The 21614-nt window shown below is 38.6% G+C and overlaps 1 protein-coding gene across 5 annotated transcripts in view; it reads right to left on the bottom strand.

Annotated features, from left to right (window-relative positions):
* EDRF1 (erythroid differentiation regulatory factor 1) overlaps positions 1-21614 on the bottom strand; it is a 73540-nt gene that overhangs the window by 50255 nt on the left and 1671 nt on the right. For all 5 annotated transcript variants that reach the window (XR_008378828.1, XR_008378830.1, XR_008378829.1 and 2 more), the window contains exons 3-15: positions 19227-19293; positions 17781-17906; positions 16095-16219; positions 15676-15832; positions 12581-12682; positions 12196-12317; positions 11396-11507; positions 8129-8276; positions 7943-8051; positions 7495-7606; positions 4889-5149; positions 2792-2863; positions 2357-2507 (exon numbers count right to left, since the gene is read on the bottom strand). Coding sequence is in view for 2 of the 5 variants with exons in the window: in XM_053584206.1 (XP_053440181.1) it covers positions 2357-2507; positions 2792-2863; positions 4889-5149; positions 7495-7606; positions 7943-8051; positions 8129-8276; positions 11396-11507; positions 12196-12317; positions 12581-12682; positions 15676-15832; positions 16095-16219; positions 17781-17906; positions 19227-19293 (1664 nt within the window). In the remaining 3 variants the exon portion in view is untranslated. The remainder of the gene's footprint in view (positions 1-2356; positions 2508-2791; positions 2864-4888; positions 5150-7494; positions 7607-7942; positions 8052-8128; positions 8277-11395; positions 11508-12195; positions 12318-12580; positions 12683-15675; positions 15833-16094; positions 16220-17780; positions 17907-19226; positions 19294-21614) is intronic.

Genomic DNA, 21614 nt, shown 5'->3' with positions numbered 1-21614 from the left:
GCAACTAAATACATTAAGTGTAACACAGAGATAAGAGCAAAATGCCATGGAACATTTTGTTCCCCAAAGAAAAACATATCCAGCTAGAACATACAAGTCTTTCAAGGCCAGAAAAGGCCCTGAGTCTCCATTGTGGTTTAATGTGAGCACGTGTGTCTTTCTCCTCTACTGCTGCAGGCATCCCCGTGTGTCTGAGGCACTGGGAAAACTAAAACTGAGTAAGATGAAGTTCTTGCTCCCAATTTTGTTTGTGTGTTTAAAACCATTTAACAGCTAACTATGACCTAAGGCAGGCTCACAGGGCATCAGGTAATTCCGACTGTGGACAGGGGCAAGCACAGACACTTAGAACTTGAGCAGGATTTTCAATGGGGGAGATGGAGGAGGAGGAAGAAACAGAGAAGGCATTTCAGGAGAAAGAACAGCAGAAGACCTGGTCTGGTTTCCTCACCGCATGCAGGTTTAAGCCTGGCACACAGCAGCATTACGTAAATAGAGGGGAATAAATCTATGCTTCCAGCGCCAGCCAGGCCAGCGGGGACAAGAAGGTCATCACAAGAAGGTTTTGGGAACAGTAAAATGGTCCAATGTAAGAAACAGACATGGTTTCACCAACAGGAATGACTCCAAGGAAGATATGCCAGGAAGCCCCTTCGCAGGGTAGGAGATGGAGGGACTGTGGAGTTTGATGTTGAAGGAGAAAAGGGTGTGGAGGCAGCACATGTCACAGGCCCTGGTGGAGTTCCAGTTCAAGGCAGTAAATACGCAGCAGACCGTAACCAATGTAGATGCTCTCCACATCGCAGGGGTCCTCCATGCAATTACCAATAGAATTACCAGAATAGGGAAAAGAATGAGGGATTGGAGAGCCTCCTGAAGGCCAGGCCCAACAACGCCAGCCCTACCGCAGGCGAAGATTCCCTCCTTACTACATGCGGAGACCCTACGCGGGGCGACCACAGTATTCCAAACCCCCTGTGCAGGGAGAAGTGACTGAAGGTGCTGACAACCAGGGCACAGGAGAACAAGGTAGACCAGTAAGACAGAATATGCATCAGGGTTATAGACCACGATTCCGCAGGGGCCTTCCTCACCAAAGACAGCCCAGAGAGGGCAGCAGTGAAGAAGATAATCAAGGAGATGAGACCCAAGGTCAGCAGCCGCCTCAAGGTCGGTACCAGCGCAACTTCAATTACCAACGCAGACGCCCAGAAAACCCTAAACCACAAGATGGCAGAGACAAAAGCAGCCAATCCACCAGCTGAGAATTCGTCAGCTCCGAGGCTAAGCAGGGCGGGGCCGAGTAAATGCCACTCACCATCTCTACCATCATCTGGTTTAGTGATCCAACAAGAAGAAACGAATATGAAATTCCAGCAATAAGAAAAGAACAAGAGATTGGAGCTGAAGACCGTAAGTGCTTGCTTTTCGCTGGTTGACCAGATAACTAGAACTATCTGCATTATCTATGCAGCATGAGGTTTTTATTATTTTTACCTAAAGAAGTCTTTTCTGGTAATAACAAACTTTTTTTAAAAAGCCTGGTTTTTCTCACTATGCCTTTAAAGGTTTTTAAATTGTTTCATATCTGGTCAAGTTGAGATTTTTAAGAACTTCATTTTTAATTTGTAATAAAAGTTAACAACTTGATTTTTTCCAAAAAAGTCAACAAACTGCAAGCACCTGCTAATAAAGGTCTTAAATAATTAAAAAAAAAGGCTGCAAAAATATAAAAGACTGAAAATGAAGAAACTCGAGACTTTTACTTCAAAATCTACATGTTCTTCATGAAGTTCCTGAGGAATAATCAGGTAATCTACAAGTCACATTTCTAGTACTACTACCAAGTAGGAACAGCCAGCCCCTCTACAGCGTTCGTTACGCACACCGTTCTGATGCTCTATCTATTACATATTTATTATGTCTACTTAGCTGTTATCTAAGTAGAGCCCTGCTCAGCCTCAGGAAGTTAGCACCACTAGTGTCTCCATTTTGAAAGAGAGAAAAACTTAGTAAATGTAGAATATAATTGTCTTAATACAATAACTAAGAAAATGCCAGGAGGCTATGTTAACCAGTGTGATGAAAATGTGTCCAGGTTGAAGGCATTAGCTCCTCATAGTGGGTAACAGGAAGATGCTGGCTCCTCATGTTCTTATTTGAAATATCCAGATCAAGCTTATCCTACTTTGTCTTACGTTTTGAATGAAAGGATGTTACTCCTACTTTGAGTTCACATGATACCCTTTTTCAATCCCTTTCAATGACTGCTTCATACTTGACAGAAGCCTGCTGTTGACAAGGAGCCAGTATATCATTCTGTTGAAGGCCTTATTTGCACATCAATTCAACTTACTTTTGTCCAAAAACAAGGCCATCTGCTTCTCTAGCCCCTCAGGACCCCCCCTTGTGGATTCGTCTTCATATTTTAATGGGATTGGAGTGCTGGGGTCAGCTGCTGGAAGGTCACTTTCTTTTTTGATGCTGTTGTCTACAGATTTTAAACCCTTTAAAAAAAGAAAACACATTTACTATATACTTAACTAAAAACTAAATATAAGGCAGTATCTGAACTACTGAATCCTTTTAGAATTTTTTTCAGAAACAGATTTGAAAAACTACATTTAATCTGAAAGATTTGAAAAACCTCATGTGACTTTCACTTTGCGTTCAAAGAAAAAAGATCACAGCAGAACACCATTCAGAATAACATTTAGATACCAACAAACAAATGGTATGTGCATAATAAGTACAAACTTTACTGAAAAGCGGAGACTGAACTTAAACTTACCTCCAGAACATAACTAAGTACAAGTCTACAGCGCTCTTCCGTGTCATGGCAAACTGGGAATGCACAGCTGGGCTTGAGAAATAAACATTTAAAATTATTAACATGCTGCCAATGTAACACATTCCATGGTTCTCATCTCCCAGGTATTATCAAAACCTTATAAAACAGTATCTTAAAAACATGCTTATGCATTCAGCTTACTGAGATATCCGATAGTAGGGTTAATTATAGTTTTTGTTGCAGATTAAATTACTGTAAACATCATCAATAAAAATCTTGCTCAGAAAGGTCTTCCAGCATATATGTTGAAGTATTTAAAATTTTAAACATAATTCTTTTACAACAACAAAGTGAGAACTTTTTTGATGTTTTAGATAAATGTATACCTAATCTTCTAATAGGTCAGCTCGACTCCTAATTAGCATTGATACTTGGTAACACACAATTAACAGTATCATCAATTTAGCAATAAATTAACAAGTATTACCAATAATTTCACTGTATAATTTATTTGCTCAATTAAGGAGCAGAATCAGTTAGCAACGTTCATCTAGTAAGTGATATTACATGTAAGGGCCTCTGTGCATCATTTCATTTTCCTGAATCCTATGAGGCTGGAATTACTGTTCTCATTTTACAGAAGAGAAGTAAGCACAGATGGCTAAGTAATTTGTCCACGGACACAGTGTACAGGGAAGTTGGGACTCTGGAGCCCAAGCTGACTGCCCATTCTTCAAAAAGTCATCAAACAGGGATAAGGCACAGCTACCCAAAGACATATTTATATGAACACTCAGAATGCTTTCAGATGCTGGGAAAAGTGATGCTTTTTTTTTTTTTTTTGAGACAGTCTCACTATGTCACCCTCAATAGAGTGCTGTGGCATCACAGCTCACAGCAACCTCCAACCTCCTTGGGCTTAAGTGATTCTCTTGCCTCAGCCTCCCAAATAGCTGGGACTATAGGCTCCCACCACAATGCCGTGATATATATGTATGTATTTGGTTGCAGTTGTCATTGTTGTTTAGCTGGCCCAGGCCGGGTTCAAACCGGCCCGCCTTGGTGTATGTGGCTGGCACCATAACCACTGTGCTAGGGGCGCCGAGCCTGTATCTTTAATTATCATCTAATTGCCTCCTAAATCTAGGGCCTTATATGCAGTTTCTCATATACATACAACTTTGCAACCAATAATTACAACCAGAAGAACACGTTTTTACTCCACTGTAGGGGTTAAAGCTCAAAGTGAACTAAAATTTAGATGGACAATTAATGACTTTTTTCCAGCAATTGTTTAAGTCAAACGCCCACTGTGTGCTCTAGACATGGGATAAAAGGAGTGTTTGCACCTACAGGGAGCTTACATTCTTATGAAGGGAGACAAACACACAAAAATAAGAACTTCAGGAACAGACAGGCTCCTTGGAGGAGACGAAAGCAGAGCATGTCAAAGGGGTCAGGGAAGGTCTCCTTGAAGAGGCAACATTTTAGTCAAGACTTAGGGCTTAGAAAAGGTAGCCACAACAAGATTGGGAAAACAGTATGTTCTGAGCGAGAGCAAGAGCAAACGCGAAGGCCCTCAGACGAGCATGATCTTGATGCTTCTGAGAAACGGAACAAGGCCAGTGTGGCTATGGTACATTAGTGGAGAAAGTGAAGGTCAGAAAGACAGGTAATGTTTTAGGGTGACAAAGAGATGTCCCCTCAGAAACATATTTGGATATAAGGTTTCTATCTCAAAGTTAAAACTCTGAGCTTAAATTAAAAAATTATCTGTAAATATGACTGTACTTCCGTTCAGGGAATAGCTAGAACTCTGAAGGCTGACTGGACCTAGTCACAGGGAGGCAGTACAGTGTAAGGTAACTGCCTGGAGACACACCGGCGGTACGGGAGTCAATGCAACCCACGTCGACAGAAACCTAAAGGGTGGGAAGTTGACAGACACATCCAAACTGGCAGGCGTGACTGCAGTCATGGAAACAGCACCACCCTACATAGTGCAGGGATAATGCTATCTTTCCAAAGGTCAACTATATTCAATAAATGATGGTTTCTCCAATGACAAAAATGTAACACAAATTCTAACATGCTTACTCTGATTTGATGAATAGATTTGTATTTTTCTGGTACTGACAATTCTCCAACAGATTTAATTATAGCCACCGCTTTGTTATCATCTGATGGATCAGAGTTGGTGCTGTAGGACCCATTTTCATCACTGTCTGGCATCTCTTCTTCCTCTTCGCTATAACTCTCATCAGAATTCTCATTTAAAGGAGATTCTGAACTTTCTTCCTTTTTAGGCTCATCCAATTGAAAAAGTTCTGAAAGCATGTAATTGGCTGAAGCAATAATCTTATAAAAAAAAAAAAAAGAAATATGTGTTAAGTGACTATCATCAAAACTGTCTCATCTGGAAAACAAATGAATTTTACTGCCATACTAAAAAATTCTAATAGGCTATTTCTACAATACAGACCACAAGACATAGAGAAATGTTCCCAATTCAAAGTTATAAATACTCTGGGCCGGCTCTGCAAAATCCTCACGCATTAGTACGTTTAATTTCCTGAGATTATTCTACCCTGAGTTCTCCCTGTTAAAAAAGGAGCCAACAGTATTTCACTGCGGATAAGCAAAAGCCTTTAAGTACACAGTGTCATAACTAAAATATCAACAAACACTACCCCATTTAAGATTCTGATTTCACAGAATTTCTCTTTACTAACTATGAATACAAGTTTATCTTTAGTAGGCACCTAATATTTATTACACCATCTAAGGTATAAGAAGAAAAAAACATTAAAGAGGGGAAAGTCCATTCTGATAACTCAAAATTAGTATTTAAATATTTTCATTTTCTCATTCTGCCATTTATTAATCCTTCATCTCACTTAATAGTGTTAATATCATTTTTTAACTTTGACAGTTCTGCTAAACTCCACTTCAGTCAACAATGAGATATTTAAGCCAGAAATTATTCTGCCATTTTTCTTCAAAAAAAAAAAAATTCTGAGTTTGGTCTCTAGGATAATCTTTGTCTCCAAACTGGATGTGGCCACAATTAAAATGTGGATCTTTAAAAAAAAAAAAACAAAAAACAAAAAACTGCATATCCTACAGACTTTTTCTGATTTAAATAAATACAATGAGCTTTATACCAAAAAATACAGTTGCTAGATAATTAACTGACGATGATGCAGACTAAAGATTGTGGAGAGGATGATTGAGAAAGTATTTTTTTAAATGCCACATGTGACATTTTTAGTAGCTACATAAAAAGGTATATCTGGGGAAATTCTAGTATTATATTTAATCCAAAATACACAAAATATTACATTCCAACATGTGCTGTGTGCTGCACTCACATCGACATGTGCTGTGTGCTGTCATCAACATGTACTGTGTGCTGTACTGACATCAACATGTACAGTGTACCGTACTCGCATCAACATGTGCTGTGTGCTGTACTCACAGCAACATGTACAGTGTACCGTACTCGCATCACTTGTGCTGTGTACGGTACTCACATCGACATGTGCCGTGTGCTGTACTCACATCAACATGTTCTGTGTATTGTACTCGCATCAACATGTACATGTACCGTACTCGCATCAACATGTACAGTGTACCGTAATCGCATCAACATGTACAGTGTACCGTACTCGCATCAACATGTACTGTGTGCCGTACTCGCATCAACATGTACTGTGTGCCGTACTCACATCAACATGTACAGTGTACCGTACTCGCATCAACATGTGCTGTGTGCCGTACTCACATCAACATGTACAGTGTACCGTACTCGCATCAACATGTGCTGTGTGCCGTACTCACATCAACATGTGCTGTGTGCCGTACTCACATCAACATGTACAGTGTACCGTACTCGCATCAACATGTGCTGTGTGCCGTACTCACATCAACATGTACAGTGTACCATACTCACATCAACATGTACAGTGTGCCATACTCACATCAACATGTACTGTGTGCCGTACTCACATCAACATGTACAGTGTACCGTACTGGCATCAACATATACAGTGTGCCGTACTCACATCAACATGTACTGTGTGCCGTACTCGCATCAACATGTACTGTGTGCCGTACTCACATCAACATGTACAGTGTACCGTACTCGCATCAACATGTGCTGTGTGCCGTACTCGCATCAACATGTACAGTGTACCGTACTCGCATCAACATGTGCTGTGTGCCGTACTCGCATCAACATGTACAGTGTACCGTACTCGCATCAACATGTGCTGTGTGCCGTACTCGCATCAACATGTACAGTGTACTGTACTCACATCAACATGTGCTGTGTGCTGTACTCGCATCAACATGTACAGTGTACTGTACTCACATCAACATGTGCTGTGTGCTGTACTCACAGCAACATGTACAGTGTACTGTACTTGCATCAACACGTGCTGTGTACCGTACTCGCATCAACACGTGCTGTGTGCTGTACTCACATGATACATAAGCACAGTTTTCAAGGTGTCTTTTATACTTACAGCACATCTCAACTGAGAGTGAGCATATTTTAAGTGCTCAACAGCCACACCTGGTTAGTGGCTAACATCCTGGATAGGGCAGTCAGACAGTATGAATTAGAAGGCATTACTGCCTGGACAGCAATGCTCTATCAAAATGGTGGAGGTTTTCAGAGGCCATATAAATATTAATCTTACTTGAGGATGCCTGGCTTTGTCCAACAATTTAACACAATTAAGAAGCAACGTCCTAATAGTCCCATAGTGTTTCTTATTTTGATTTTTCTTCATCATCATGTTGCAAGCAACCCTAAAAGAAATATTTGCATCAACTTTATCTCTCATTCATCATTCTCTGAAAGATAAGTCTAGGCATGTTCTTATTTTTTCCCAACAGAACAAGGATTATAAGAAGCAACTAAATACTGAATTTTACCCACTCACCCCCCAAAAGTTTATATAATATTAACGCTTTCATAAAAAAGTTGAGTAATATTCGGTACAGTGTTGGTGTGTGCATGTACTTCTACTATGAAAACCTAAAAAAGTTTATTTAAAGCCTTGGCTTGGATAATGTGGCTGTACACATTAAAATTTTAGTATTATGTAAGGCTACTTCTACATCTTAAATTTGTAAAGCACTCACTTATATAAAAGAATAGCCACTGGCATTGTGAATGGATTTTGGTATTTGTCTTCAGTTTCTTCACAGAGAGTAGTGAGGTCGTAGAGTTTCACTATGTCACTGCCACTTGCTGGAAAGAGAAACAAATCAGCCTCATTTGACAGCAATCACCCAGACCCATCACTGTTCCTTCCAGAATCAGCTTACCCTTAAAAAGCCAATAAGTATGTCCTTCTTTGGTACAATTTGATTTCAGAAATGATAAAATATTCTGTGCAATGTCTTTTATGACTTTAGTAGAAAAATTGGAATTTTCCAAATTGGGAATCTCTTCTGTTTTTATCATTTCATATTTCTGTAAAACACAGATGGAAGGCAATTTAAGAGAAAACCCAAAGCAGCAACACCTTTCTTACTAAAAAACCACCAATATAAATTCTGCATATAGAGACCAAAGCAGCATGAAAAACTTTAAACCAGTGGTTTTCAACCTTTTTCTGCTCCAATATTCCAAAGGAACTTGATCCACCCCCATCAGCAATGGTAGTTTACTACTGGACTAATTCGCAGTCAAGACTCACTGCCAGATTTAGAACTTCAAATTTAGGCATCATATTTCTGTTCTAACATGGAACAAACCGTACCAAATACTTCTTTTATCCTGCCCTAATGGTTTCAATTGGGAAGATGATAAACGTTGGTAGATTTTACCCAGTAAATCTTTTAAAACTATGAGACCTGACAATAAAGTTCATGAACTCCTCATCCTAGAAAAAGTGCTATACACTTGATTGCTGAGTATCACTGCAGCCACCTTCAGAGTACTTCCCTTGGGAGGCTATGCACTCAGGCCAGTGCCCAGTCCTCCCTTCTATCAAAGCAATTTTGGAACTCTTTTCTGGAATGACCATTACAGCTGTTATCATACAAGGTCTGATAATGAAGTTCACAAACTTGCTTATGTTGGCACCACACAAGCAACTCAGTAAGGTTCCAAACCCTCAGGGTATCCGTGCCTCACAGCTGTGTGTGCTGACATGTGGCAGTGTCTTGCTAAATGGTGCTCATGATTGCTGATGTGCATGTTTGTGTGCCACACAATGACAGTTCTGATGGTCATTCCCAAAGAGAGTTCTAAAAGTGAAGGGTGGACTAGGTGCTAGATGCACAGCTTCTTAAGGGGAGTACTTCGAAAGTGACTTTAGTGATATTCAGCAACTAGATCTGCAGCACATTTGCTGGGATAAGTTTGTGAACTTAATTCTTACTCTTGCCTTTCCTTTCCCTAGACCAGAACTTTAGACTCTATTCCTTTACAGGAATGGAGTACAGGGGTGTGGAAGTGACAGTAAGATTCAAGGGTGCACGGGCATTACCACCACTATTGTAAAAGTGCCTCTATACTTTTCTCTAGCTTGTCTTCTGCCGTCCAGACTTCCTGAAACACCTCTTACCACATTTACTAAAAACTCCCAATCACTCAGAACATGAGAGGAAACCCAAATGCCTAAGGCTGGTTTTCATCCCTCTCGATTCATTACAGTCCCCAGTGGGGACTTAAAACACTGCTTTCCTGTATTTTACACTGCTCTACTCTGGTTCTCCTTCTCTCTTCCTTTGACTGGCCCTCTTGGGGGTAGAAGGACCTTGGCCTAAGGGCCACATGTGGCCCTCTAGATTCCCATACCAAATCTAAACTTCGCAAAACAAATCCCTTTACCGTTCTGTGAAGTTTGGATAAAGTCAAGAGTCCACACTCAAAGATGCAGAAGGCCAGGTTCCCCAGCCCTCTGAGCTTTCCTCAAACTGAACATGTAACAAAAACATGTCCCTGGTCTAAATGCATTCAATGTCCCTATCTCAGCAAATGACACCACCATTATTCTAGTTCCAGGACCCCAGAATGCCCTTCAGCCCCTCCTGCCTCCTCACTGATGCTTTACTTGCCCTTCTTTCCTGCCCTCAACCCCCACCCTAACCTCTCAGTAGATGCTGCCATTAGGCAGATGGTTTAATAGTGGTAAATGCTAGAAATGAGAATCGAGGCTTTCTACAAAGATAGATGCGCAGATCCTACCAATCCTGAAGACTGGGGCCCAAGCAAGTGTATATTTTAACACATTGTTGACTGGCAAGTTCATGTAGAAACTAGTCACGTTACCGGGTAACTTGTGATCAGTTAGGAATGTGTTAATGGGCCACAAGTGACTGTGGTGCGTACTCCATGTTAATGATCACTGGGCTGAAGTACAATGGTTAAAAGCATGGCCTCAACCAAACACTCAAATACTGGCACCATCACTTCCTAGCAAAGTAACCCTGAGCAACTCACTTGAGCTCCTTGATCCTGTTTCCCTCTCCATCAAATGGGAATGACAGCATATGAGGTGGCTAGAAGATTTAATAAGGTAATGCATAGTAAAGCACTTAGCAAAGTGGAATAAAATAGACACTTAGTAAATGCTAGCTATTGTAACAACTGTTGATTCTAAGTACTTCCTCGGTAGCACGAGCACATTATACTGTTTGTTGAAGTGGTACAATGCCTGACCAGTCTTACCTCCAAGTCCTCCTCGTCTGTCCTACATGCTACCCCCAAGTCAATATTCCAACACAACATGTGTGCCTCATCCAGATGTGAAGCCTTCACTGGTTCCAGATCACCAACTGAACCAAGGCCAATGCCCACGGCTCAGCATTCAAGACTTCCCTCTACTTGGCCATGATTTTTCCCAACAACTCTGCTACATAAAACCATGTATTCCCTAACCAGATTTATTATCAATCCCTTTATTTACACTAATTTTTAAAAATTCAGCTCTTATATTTTGAGATGCTAGCTATCATTTAAGATCCACTTAAAATATCACCTTTTCCCTTAAGTCTTTTTTCTAGACCAAAAGAGAAGTGACCTCCCCCTTCTGATGATTCAGACCTCTTCTAATCCTTAGCTCCTATCTCCACCACTTCTCTGCACATCATCATTTCCCATTAGCTTACACTTATTATTTTTCCCTAGTATTTACAACGAGGACAAAGTACCTCCTAAACAGAATGTGCTAAGAATTTCCTACATAAGCTATCTACCTCATCCATCTTTCTCTGTGGCCTTTCCCTAAAAATGCATATACTGAGTAGATATTTGTGCAAAGAAGAAACACCTCCACTGTACAGATACTTCCAGTTAATCACTGCATGTGCTTAGCATTAAAATTAGAGTTCTATGGCTACACATATACGTTTTAGTATATTTATAATATTCCCACAAATTACCTGTGAAGTTAACTCCCATACTATCTAGAATTCTGATATAACCAACTTAAATGTGAAAACACTCAAAATTCAGTTTATTCACAGCTATTTTCCTTGCCAAAAATACACATTAGTATTTAAGAGCCTTAAAAACTTTAGTGAGATACTCTCTGTACCAATTTACTTTTGAGAGATTACTAGAAAAGTTACACCGTATCTTACCTGTACAATTCCATTTACGTGAAAACACATCACAAGCTCTGGTACATTGCATATCAAGTTGTCCAACCAATAGTCAATTCCAGTTAGCACATTAATTGGTTTGTTGTTATCCCTAAAAAAATGTGCATTTATAGTTATTTGGTTTGATTAAATGTTCCGTAATAAATCATCTGAGACTTATTTCCCCATTTAAGTATTTTAAGCTGTTCTCCCTAGATAGAAAATGCCATGTGATTTCTTTTCTGAGGCGATATGCATATGAGCTTAGGGGTTGTGTTATATTTAACTTCTTTCCAAAAGCTCTGTATTTCTAACTGGTATCATCAAGTTTTCAGTAAGAACAGAAGGAAAGGTGATAGGAGATGACAATAAGCCTACTGCGTGCTCTTCACACGACCTGAAGAGAGACTGACCACCAGACGTGATAATGGTTAAGCGAGAATTCACACCGGCTAATGTGAACAAACACATGTGCAGCATTAAGAAAAACACTCACAGTTAACAGAAAGCCAATTAAACTCTCACACACTGCACACCTAGATAGAAGACTAGGCCAGTCCCATAGACCTCTGGCTCTATTCAATAAGGTCTTATGATGAAGTCCTAGCTATAGAACGTTCACATTTGCTGAACGTAGCTCCTCCCTTATGGGGGCCATTTCAATTGGCAGAGGGAGGGAGGTGAAAAAAACATAAAGAAAGAAGAGGATGCCCAAATAAATAAAGGAAAGCAGACAAAACACTGATTCTAAAGGAAGAATATAGATACCACAGCTTAAAGAAGATACAATGTTGGTTTACCTGAGGCGTAAGCTGACTGCTGGGTATCTCCCTCCTCCAAATATGGGCATGTTGGAACCAACCAGCATATGGATATCTTCAAACGTCCACAGAATATTCCGAACAAAATCATTTTTAAGTCCCTTTGATTTAAAATAGGAAGTTTATAACAAATAGAAGATCCATAATATCTACACCCTCCCCCCCATGATCCACAGAAAAACTAGAAAAAAGAAAAGACAAAGAAAACAAAGTCCCAGAGCTGTAAGATCACAGAGATGTCTAGAAATCAATTTTAGCATCAAGTGGATTTTTTTTCCCTATCCATTCCAACTTAGACTAATTTTTAAAAGATGAGGTAGACTGGGGATTAGATGTCTCCACTGGGACACCATAGAAAGCATACCTGACTGTTCTCCCCGTCATTGAATAAAGTAGTCAGGTTTTGTTCTTTGGGTGCTGAGGCCACATGCCCCACTATGTATGAGGGTTCAAGAGGCTCACTTCCCTGTGAAAAGTGCAAGGATAAGGAATGATTCTGCTGTCAACATTACTTAAAATTGACCTACTTAGTTAAAGCGTATCACTCAAATGTTCAAAACGCACACCTCAAATCCACCTACATAAATTAAAACTAATACAAATCACAACACTCATCACTGGGCTGGCTGGCTTATCACAGCTACTTTACTAAGCTAATCACATTTAGATATTACTCAGATGAGAAAGATTATAGATTATCCTAAGTTTTCAAAGTTTTTTTTTTTTTTGGCAAAGGTGGTTATCACTGCTCTTTCAACCTACCCCATCTCTAAATGAATTTAAAACTTCCTAAGAAACACTCATCCACACTTCCTAAGAAACCTCATTAAGATAATGAGCGTGTGAGAGGCTCATTATCTTAATAGTCTCCAGTTCAGTATTTCTTCATGTGTGTTTCATGGAACACTAAGCTCCTGGGATACTCAGTAAAAATTTCCCTAAGGCAGGTTTGAAAAATGCTGCCTGCCAACTTGCTTCTAAAGAGTAATAACGTTTATTGCCATTAAAGACAATCCAATGTTTCTCAAATTTATTTAATCTCAGAACACTTTTTGTTCTGAAGATAATCTGTGGAATACATTTTTGAAAATACGAAGTGAGCCCTCTGACACTGGGCAAATTCAGTCCACCACTCATTTTCCAACCAGTAGGACAGTAGTACAGCCATTAAGAAACACTACTTCAAACCTTAGATGTCAACGCCCCAACAGACCCCAAGATGGACATTTGTACATGTTGCTAATTTCATGAAATTCCGTCTTCTTGTCTGTGTGTGTATGCCAATACGCTTAGCACCTGCCTGGAAGGGGCGCAAGCACAGAACGACAGCTTGTCTTCTCCCAAAAAATTCCTAAAAGAACTTTAAACTCTTCTTTATTTTTTTATGCAGACAAGTGATCAACTTACGGACTGATTCCTAAAATATAATTTGCCAGGTAGTTTGGGCTCTAGGTAACAAGGTTTACAATAAAGGTTTGGCACCAAGGCCATACCACAGACACCTATTTAACATCTATTTTGCTTAACAAAGGCTTCAAACTAACAGTTTTAGTTTGGGGAAAAAGAATTCACAAGGTGATAGCTTGGAAACATAAAAAAACTATCAATGTTAAAATTCAGGTAGTATAACATGTAAGAGAAATACTGACAAGACTTTTCTGGCAGGGCCAGACTGCTCAGGGGCGTGCTATTGCTGAGACAGTCTGTTACGGGGCCTCCTGACCACGTGTGGCTATGTGAGCACAGTGTGGCACAGCTGTGAGAACAGAAAGGTCAGAGTTCACACTCCAGCTGGGACTTTACTAGCTGTTTAACTATGGCAAAACATTTGCTTTCTATGAGCTTTAGTTTACTTACTTATAAAACAATACCAGCACACCTACTACACGTGCAGTCCCAAGGATAAAACAAAATTTACACAAACACACACATCAAAGTCACTGGCTTAAGAGGTATTAAATAAATGCCAGATTGCTTCCTCCACATGCAAGCCTACAGATACTCAAAAATTTCCAAAACTTTTCATAGTAACACCTGAACAAAGCGAGGACGGGATGATAATGCTGGGAGAAAGGTGAGCTGGGTAGTAAGAGGACAGTAAATCTACAATGTGGTCTTTTTATAAGGATACTTTTATTTGAAAACAGGGAAACTAAACGAATTTTTAAAAATCCTTGACTGAAACAGTCACACACAGGGAACTGCATAAAACAAGTACAGTATACCAGTTACAGAGCAAATTGCCCACATGACCATTACCCAAGTCACGGCACGGGTCATGGCTACCACTGAGTACCCACCAGGCCCCCGTCAATCTCGGAGCACCACCACCTTCTCGGTGGTTACCACCATGTGACTGGCATGTTAATGACCTCCTTTTTTCTTATAGTTACCCACTTTTGGAAAAAATTTAAATTCATAATGTACTTTTATGGGAAATTTTCCCTATTTTAAAACCTACTAAAAACGAAAGTCAAGTTAAATGTTTTTGTATCCTGGAACCCTAAAATTTATGAAGACTAAAACAATCTCACTGAATAATGTTCAATACGTAGAAACATCCAGTAAGAGGAAAAGAACAATTTATCAAATTATAGATCTTATTTTTATCTTTTTCATATTTATCAAAGTATTTTCCTGAAAACAAATGTCACAATTTACATGTATGGCTTTATTTTATTTTTTGACACACACAATAGGGACAAAAATAAAGAAACAAGCAACAAGAAAAAACTAGAGAGACAAAATTGACAACACAGTTCACCTCTTTTCCTTTCTGAAAGTTCCGTGACATGCATATAGAGCAAGTCTAAGAAACTTCCTCCAGAAAATCATAAGAGATATCTTAGGCCTAACAATCTGACGAAAAGTTAAGGTGAAAAGGTCAGTACTTAATTTATGAACAGGGCTATGAGTCTCAATATTTAATAGGTACTTACATATCTAAAGTTAAAAACATACTATGTCACTGTATTACATAGTATTCTTACAACTTGAAAGAGATAGTATTGGTAAACATGTCAGTAAGCTATTTCAAAATATTTTGAATTATTTAATTAAAAAACATGATCTAGGCTATGGGTCCTCAAACTTTTTAAACAGGGGGCCAATTCACTGTCCCTCAGACCATTGGAGGGCCAGACTATAGTTAAAATAAAAAAAACTATGAACAAATCCCTATGCATGCTGCACATGTCTTATTTTGAAGTAAAAAAAAAAACACGGGAACAAATACAATCACACCACCTCATGTGGCCCACGGGCCACAGTTTAAGGACCCCTCTAGGCATTCATAACAGCTCTTATAAATTCTGTTGCGAAAATGAAGTTTTTTTTCCCCAATTGGGAGACATAAATTAATAGATATTTCTTATTCCCCTTTATGTATTTTTTAAACAAGGTAATTGGTTTTGTCTTCCTAAATGAGTTCACCAAATTGGCATTTCAGTACTGACTAACCTGACTGGAAGCACTGGGATCTTCAGAAACTGAGGAAGGCATTTCAAAGGGGGCAGGCCAAGAAGCCCCTTCCGAGCCACTCGTCTGATCTGAACTGGACGGTTCCTGCCGTTCTGCAGCAGATGGGACAGGCTGAGCAGCTCCATCACCGTTGATACTGGCCCAGTGGTGGTGGTGGTGGGGAGGGCGGGAATCACACTGTTATTAAACTTAGGTAACTATGTACAATTTATGAAAACTAGATTCTGTAACCAAGTTTATGTCTTATAAAACATAAGGAACATAAGCAAATGTTATGAATATGAGCAATGAGGAAATGTTAATAATACCACAGTCACAAAACTTAATTAGTTTTACTAGCTTCAAATTAAATTTTAGATTTGAATTTCATTTTTCTTCTGAACTAAGTAGCCAAGTACCTGTAATATAAAAACTTGGAAAGAATAGCCTTCTGATACCAGTGCTCTTTACTCTTTTTCTTCCTCTGCCACTTCTGATCAATTAGTCTTTGATAAAACTCTTTCAACCATGTCCAATCACCAGTCTGAATAACAAGAAATTATTAAATAAATGACATGTATGCAATTTAAAAAATGTACCTATTACTCTTTTACAGAAAATACTCTATTTTTTGTATCCTATATCATACACATACTCATAAAACATTTATCTTTCTGGACTTAATTCTCACCACTTCTCTTAAAGGAAACCCCAGTTTTCCGCCTCTCCCTAAGCCAGGCCAAGAGAGGTAATCTCCTCTGTAACATTGTTTTTCATTGCTAGAGGAAGCCCCACTTTGCATGTTGTACTGAAATTATCTTTTTATGCATATATAATCCCGAAACTGAGAACTGCTAAGGAGCTAGGCCTATGACTTTTTCAGGGTCACACCCCAAGAACTTACCAGCACATACACATATACTAAACTATGGTTTTCATTTTACACTTAATCTTAGCCAAAAAGCCAAGAAGCAATGGCATTTTAAATGTCAATTTAAATCACTATAACTTATTGGGACTAGCAAGCCCATGAACTGTTTATTACCAGTCCATGAAAAGGTAAGTAAAGAAATGGAGAGTAAGCTTGAGAAACTACAACACTGTTATTCTATTTTCCAAAAGTATACATCTTCAACATGTGAGCAGAAAATAGTTATATACCAGCATATAGTTTGAGCAATTAGGCTTTAAGAGAATCAATTCTAATAACCACAGATGTACGTCCTGAGAAACACATCATTAGGTGATTTCATCATTGTATGAAAATCACAGAGGGCACTTACGCAAACCTACATGGTATGTAGCCTACTACAAACCTAGCCTACAGGGTATAGCCTATTGCATTTAGGTTATTAGCCTGTATAGCATAATACTGTACTCATCACTGGAAGCACTTGTAACACAAAGGTATTTATGTATTTAAACATATCTAAACACAGAAAAGGTACAATAAAAAAATGGTATTATAATGGTATTCTAAACAGTGTCACGTATGTGGTCATACATGATTTCACGTATGTGGTCATACATGATTTCAATCACCAATGATTGAACAATGTTGTTACGTGGTGCATGAGCATATTCATTCAGAAGAATAGCTTTTCCTACTTTTCACTATTTTTTTTCTTTTATTATATTGGGTAATCATTGAGGGTACAATGAGCCAGGTTACCCTGTTTGCATCTGCTGGGTGAAGTCCCTCTATGAGTAGTGTCCCGCCCCCAAGAGGTGTGTCACACACCATGGCCCCCCATATTTTTCACTTTTCTTGGTGCCATATTTTGTAAGAATCTTTTTAATAGAGACATAGGATTTTACAAAAATTTAATCTTTTTACATGTCACTGATTTTTCACACTTTCTTCACTGGCTTCATCTTTTTCTTTATAAAAAAGAATCCTGGCAGTTGGTATCAATAAAATAATTTGCTTTCCCATTCTCTCTTCTATTTTTCTCTATTATAGCTTTTCTATTGTCAGTGAAACTTTTCATTTCTTGACTGCTAAAGTACTCAACTGTATTTCCACTTTGGCCTCTTTCTGATGCAAAATCACATTTCTAATGCTCTTAAGTGGTTAGAATAACGCCTTTCACAACGAGAATTACCTGAGATGATCTCATGAAGAGTTCCTGAATATCCAGCTCATCCAGCAGGAGAGTCCTTCCTATGCGGTGCACGGCCATGCTCACATGGGACTTGCTGTAGGGAATCTTCAGGAGCTTTTTAATGTTCTTAAAAAATATTTAAGAGAAAAAAATAGTTTAGAAAAACAATTACAGTCTGATTTAGAATTTTTCACATTTTAGCCTATTAATAGAACTTATTTCCTTAAGGTTGTATGAACTGTACTCTATACAAAGGACTACATGCAAACACATGGGAAGACAGAGCTTTAAAACCAGAATTATGCAGACTTTATGAGTCACACTATGTTAATGTAAATGACAGTCAAAGATTTAGTTTTAAATGATAGAATTTCTTTCTTTTATTTATTTTTTTTTTTTTTGAGACAGAGTCTTTTATGTCACCCTCAGTAGAGTACCGTGGCATCACAGCTCACAGCAACCTCAAAGTCTTGGGCTTAAGCGATTTTCTTGTCTCAGCCTCTTGAGTAGCTGGGACTACAGGCACCTATCACAATGCCCGGCTATTTTTAGAGACAGAGTCTCGCACTTGCTCAGGCTGATCTTAAACCTGTGATCTCAGGGCAATACACTCACCTCGGCTCTCAAAGTGCTAGGATTACAGGCATGAGCCACCACACCCGGCAATAGAATTTCTTAAAGTTAAATGTGTACAGGTCACACTGTTGCACTAACCTAGGCTTTTAGTATATCAGATAAAAATTGCTAACTAAAGATCAATAATTTTGGTAGAAATATCATTTATAATTCTCAACTGGAACAATATACAGAATAATCCCAAACATCATAATCAATTTCAATTACTAGTATTAGAACACAGCCATTAATATTAATATTGTCACCATATTAACATCACCATATTAATACTATCACTATCACCACTGCCAGTGTTTTGAGAGTTGTTCTGTCCTCTTCGAAGAAAAAATGTGTAAAGAGTGATACTTTAATAAACAAAAAAGATATTTAAAAAATCTGATGGCTTTAATCTTATTTCATCACTAATTTGTCAAGACTGTAAAACAGTCCCAGCAAAGTAGCTCACTCCTATAATCCTAGCACTCTGGAAGACCAAGTTGGGTGAATTACTTGAGCTCAGGAGAGTTCCAGACTAGCCTGAGCAAGAGAGAGACCCTATCATTACTAGGAACAGAAAAACTAGCTGGGTGTAGTGGCCAGCACCTGTAGTCCCAGCTACAGGCTGGCGGAGGCAATGGGATCCCTTGAGCCCAAGAGTTTGAGGTTGCTGTGTTTGAGGTTTGAGTGCTAATGATGCCACAGCACTCTATTCAGGATAACAGAGTGAGACTCTGTCTAAAAATAAAAAATAAAAAAAAAGCAAACAGAAAATGATACAACATTTAGCACAAAACATTCTCAAGTTTACAGTAAACAATAAGTAACACTTACTTCAGAGTCAGAAACAACATCCACATCATTTCCTACTGAATCAATAAACTCATATGCCATGCCAAAGCTATCAAAAGGAAAAAAGGCCACAAGTTAAAAGGTAACGATCATGCAAGTAGATGTTAATAATAGACACTGTATTTCATCACTTTTAAAAACACATTTTCCACATTTTAACATGTCTGATATCAGAACCATTACAGTTGGCTAGCTTTTCCACTTAGTGGTTCAATGGTGGATCTTAAACTCAATGGCACCTTAGAATTGATAACACAGTAATAATTATTAGAAACAATTATATGCCAGGGCATGGTGGCTCACGCCTGTAATCCTAGCACTCCGGGAGGCCGAGGTGGGTGGACTGCTTGAGCTCACGAGTTTGAGACCAGCCTGAGCAAAAGCGAGACCCCCATCTCTACTAAAAATAAAAAAGACCCCATCTCTATTAAAAATAAAAACTGGGGCAAAAGGATCGCTTGAGCCCAAGTTGGAGGTTGCTATGAGCTATGACACCATTGCACTCTATCCAGGGCGACACCTTGAGACTCTGCCTCAAAAATAAATAAATAAATAAATGGCAATTATACCAGAAACTCCATAGTTTGCCTCCTCCTTTAGTTGACCTAATTTTCACAAAACAGACATGCATCACACATACTCCGTATGTTGACCAGTTCGTGACAGTCCCTTGTGTGGTCAACTTACAAGGTTCCACTGTAGTATGAAACATATTAAAAATACTTAACAATTGTTTTTATTTTTATCATCACAAAACCCAAAACATCTCTAAGAGAAAATAATCGCTATCAAATTTTAGCTTTTTTAAATAGGGAGATAAGAAAAAAATTTCTCAGGATTTTACTTTCTGTGATTACATTCTTAGTGACACATACTATTTCTCTTTTAAAGAAAAAGATATGAAAAAATGCATCTGGTAACAATTCTGCCACAAGGGGGAAAGGAAAAAAAATAAAAGTTAACTGAGCATCCAACTCATGCCAGATACCATGAGGTGCACTGATAGTCTTCACGCCTAAAAGGAAGCTGGTACCACCATCTTCTAGTTAAGTAGAAGAGAGGGAGGATACTCAACTAGGACTGCTAACTTCAAAGTATGTTCTCATGATTTACCATGGGTACCAGGCAAGTTATTTAACTTTTCTCAGCTTTTCTCATGTGCAAAAATAGTTAAGGCCTTATCTCAAATGGTGGTTGTGACAATTAGAGGAGACTTACATATAAAATACTAAACATTTGGTTCGGCGCACATAGCACAGTGGTTACAGCACCAGCCACATACACCGAGGCTGGTGGGTTCCAACTCCACCCAGACCAGCTAAACAATAATGACAACTGCAACAAAAAATAGCCAGGTGTTGTGGCGGGCACCTGTAGTCCCAGCTATTTGGGAGGCTGAGGCAAGAGAATCACTTACGCCCAAGAGTTTGAGATTGCTGTGAGCTGTGACACCACGGCACTCTACCAAGGGTGACGCAGTGAGACACTGTCTCAAAAAAAAAAAAATAAATAAAACCAAGAAAACCAAAAACTTAACACTGCATTTATACACAATCAATTATCATTTAAATAACATCATAACATTTGTGTTGACATAACATAATTTATTAAGTTTTTCTTTTAAAAGGAAATACCTGGGTTATTTCCAACTTTTTGCTGGTATAAATAATGGTATAAACAACATTTTACAAATATACCTTTTGCCTTCTGAGGCCTTAGAATAATTTCCAAACTACTAGCTCATAAGATATTAATGTGCTTGTGCCTCTTTCCATATTCATGGAAATATTTTAGACTGAATCACTAAGAGAGAAAAAAAGAGAAACCTACACATTAAATGGCATACAAGAATATGGATGTTAGTACATTTTTCTCTCTAAGACCCCAGGGTACTCTCTCAACTTTAAATACTACCAGCAGAATTTCCAGTGTCAAAGTCAAGGGTATAGCAAAAACATGCTGGGTTTTTACACTGGGCTTTTTCAGACCAGACAATCCATCACCATTTAATGAAAAACTCCTCAGGACCCATAAGGCAGTGTTAAGGGTTGTCCTCTTTATGCGCATCCTGATTCTTTATATTCATATATTCGAAGGTATGCAAATTGATGAAAAACTAACGGCTGATTTAACTTTTGCAATTAAAACTCTTTGTTAACTACAGGATGTAGACTTGAAAAAAGCATGCAACTGATATCTTCACATTGCAACATTATCTATTATCAGAGGAAAAAAGGACCATGAAAGTTATGTAATCTTTTTTTGAAAGATAAAGCTCAGCAAGTTAATGTGCATTACCAATTCAACCAAAAAAGCAAGTATTAAGAGTTTTAAATCAGGATAAAGGAGTAGGTAAAAATGCCATCAATT

The sequence above is a fragment of the Nycticebus coucang genome, chromosome 3 (genome assembly GCF_027406575.1).
Source record: "Nycticebus coucang isolate mNycCou1 chromosome 3, mNycCou1.pri, whole genome shotgun sequence".
Lineage (NCBI taxonomy): Eukaryota > Metazoa > Chordata > Mammalia > Primates > Lorisidae > Nycticebus > Nycticebus coucang.
This window is presented reverse-complemented; position numbering and strand designations above follow the sequence as displayed.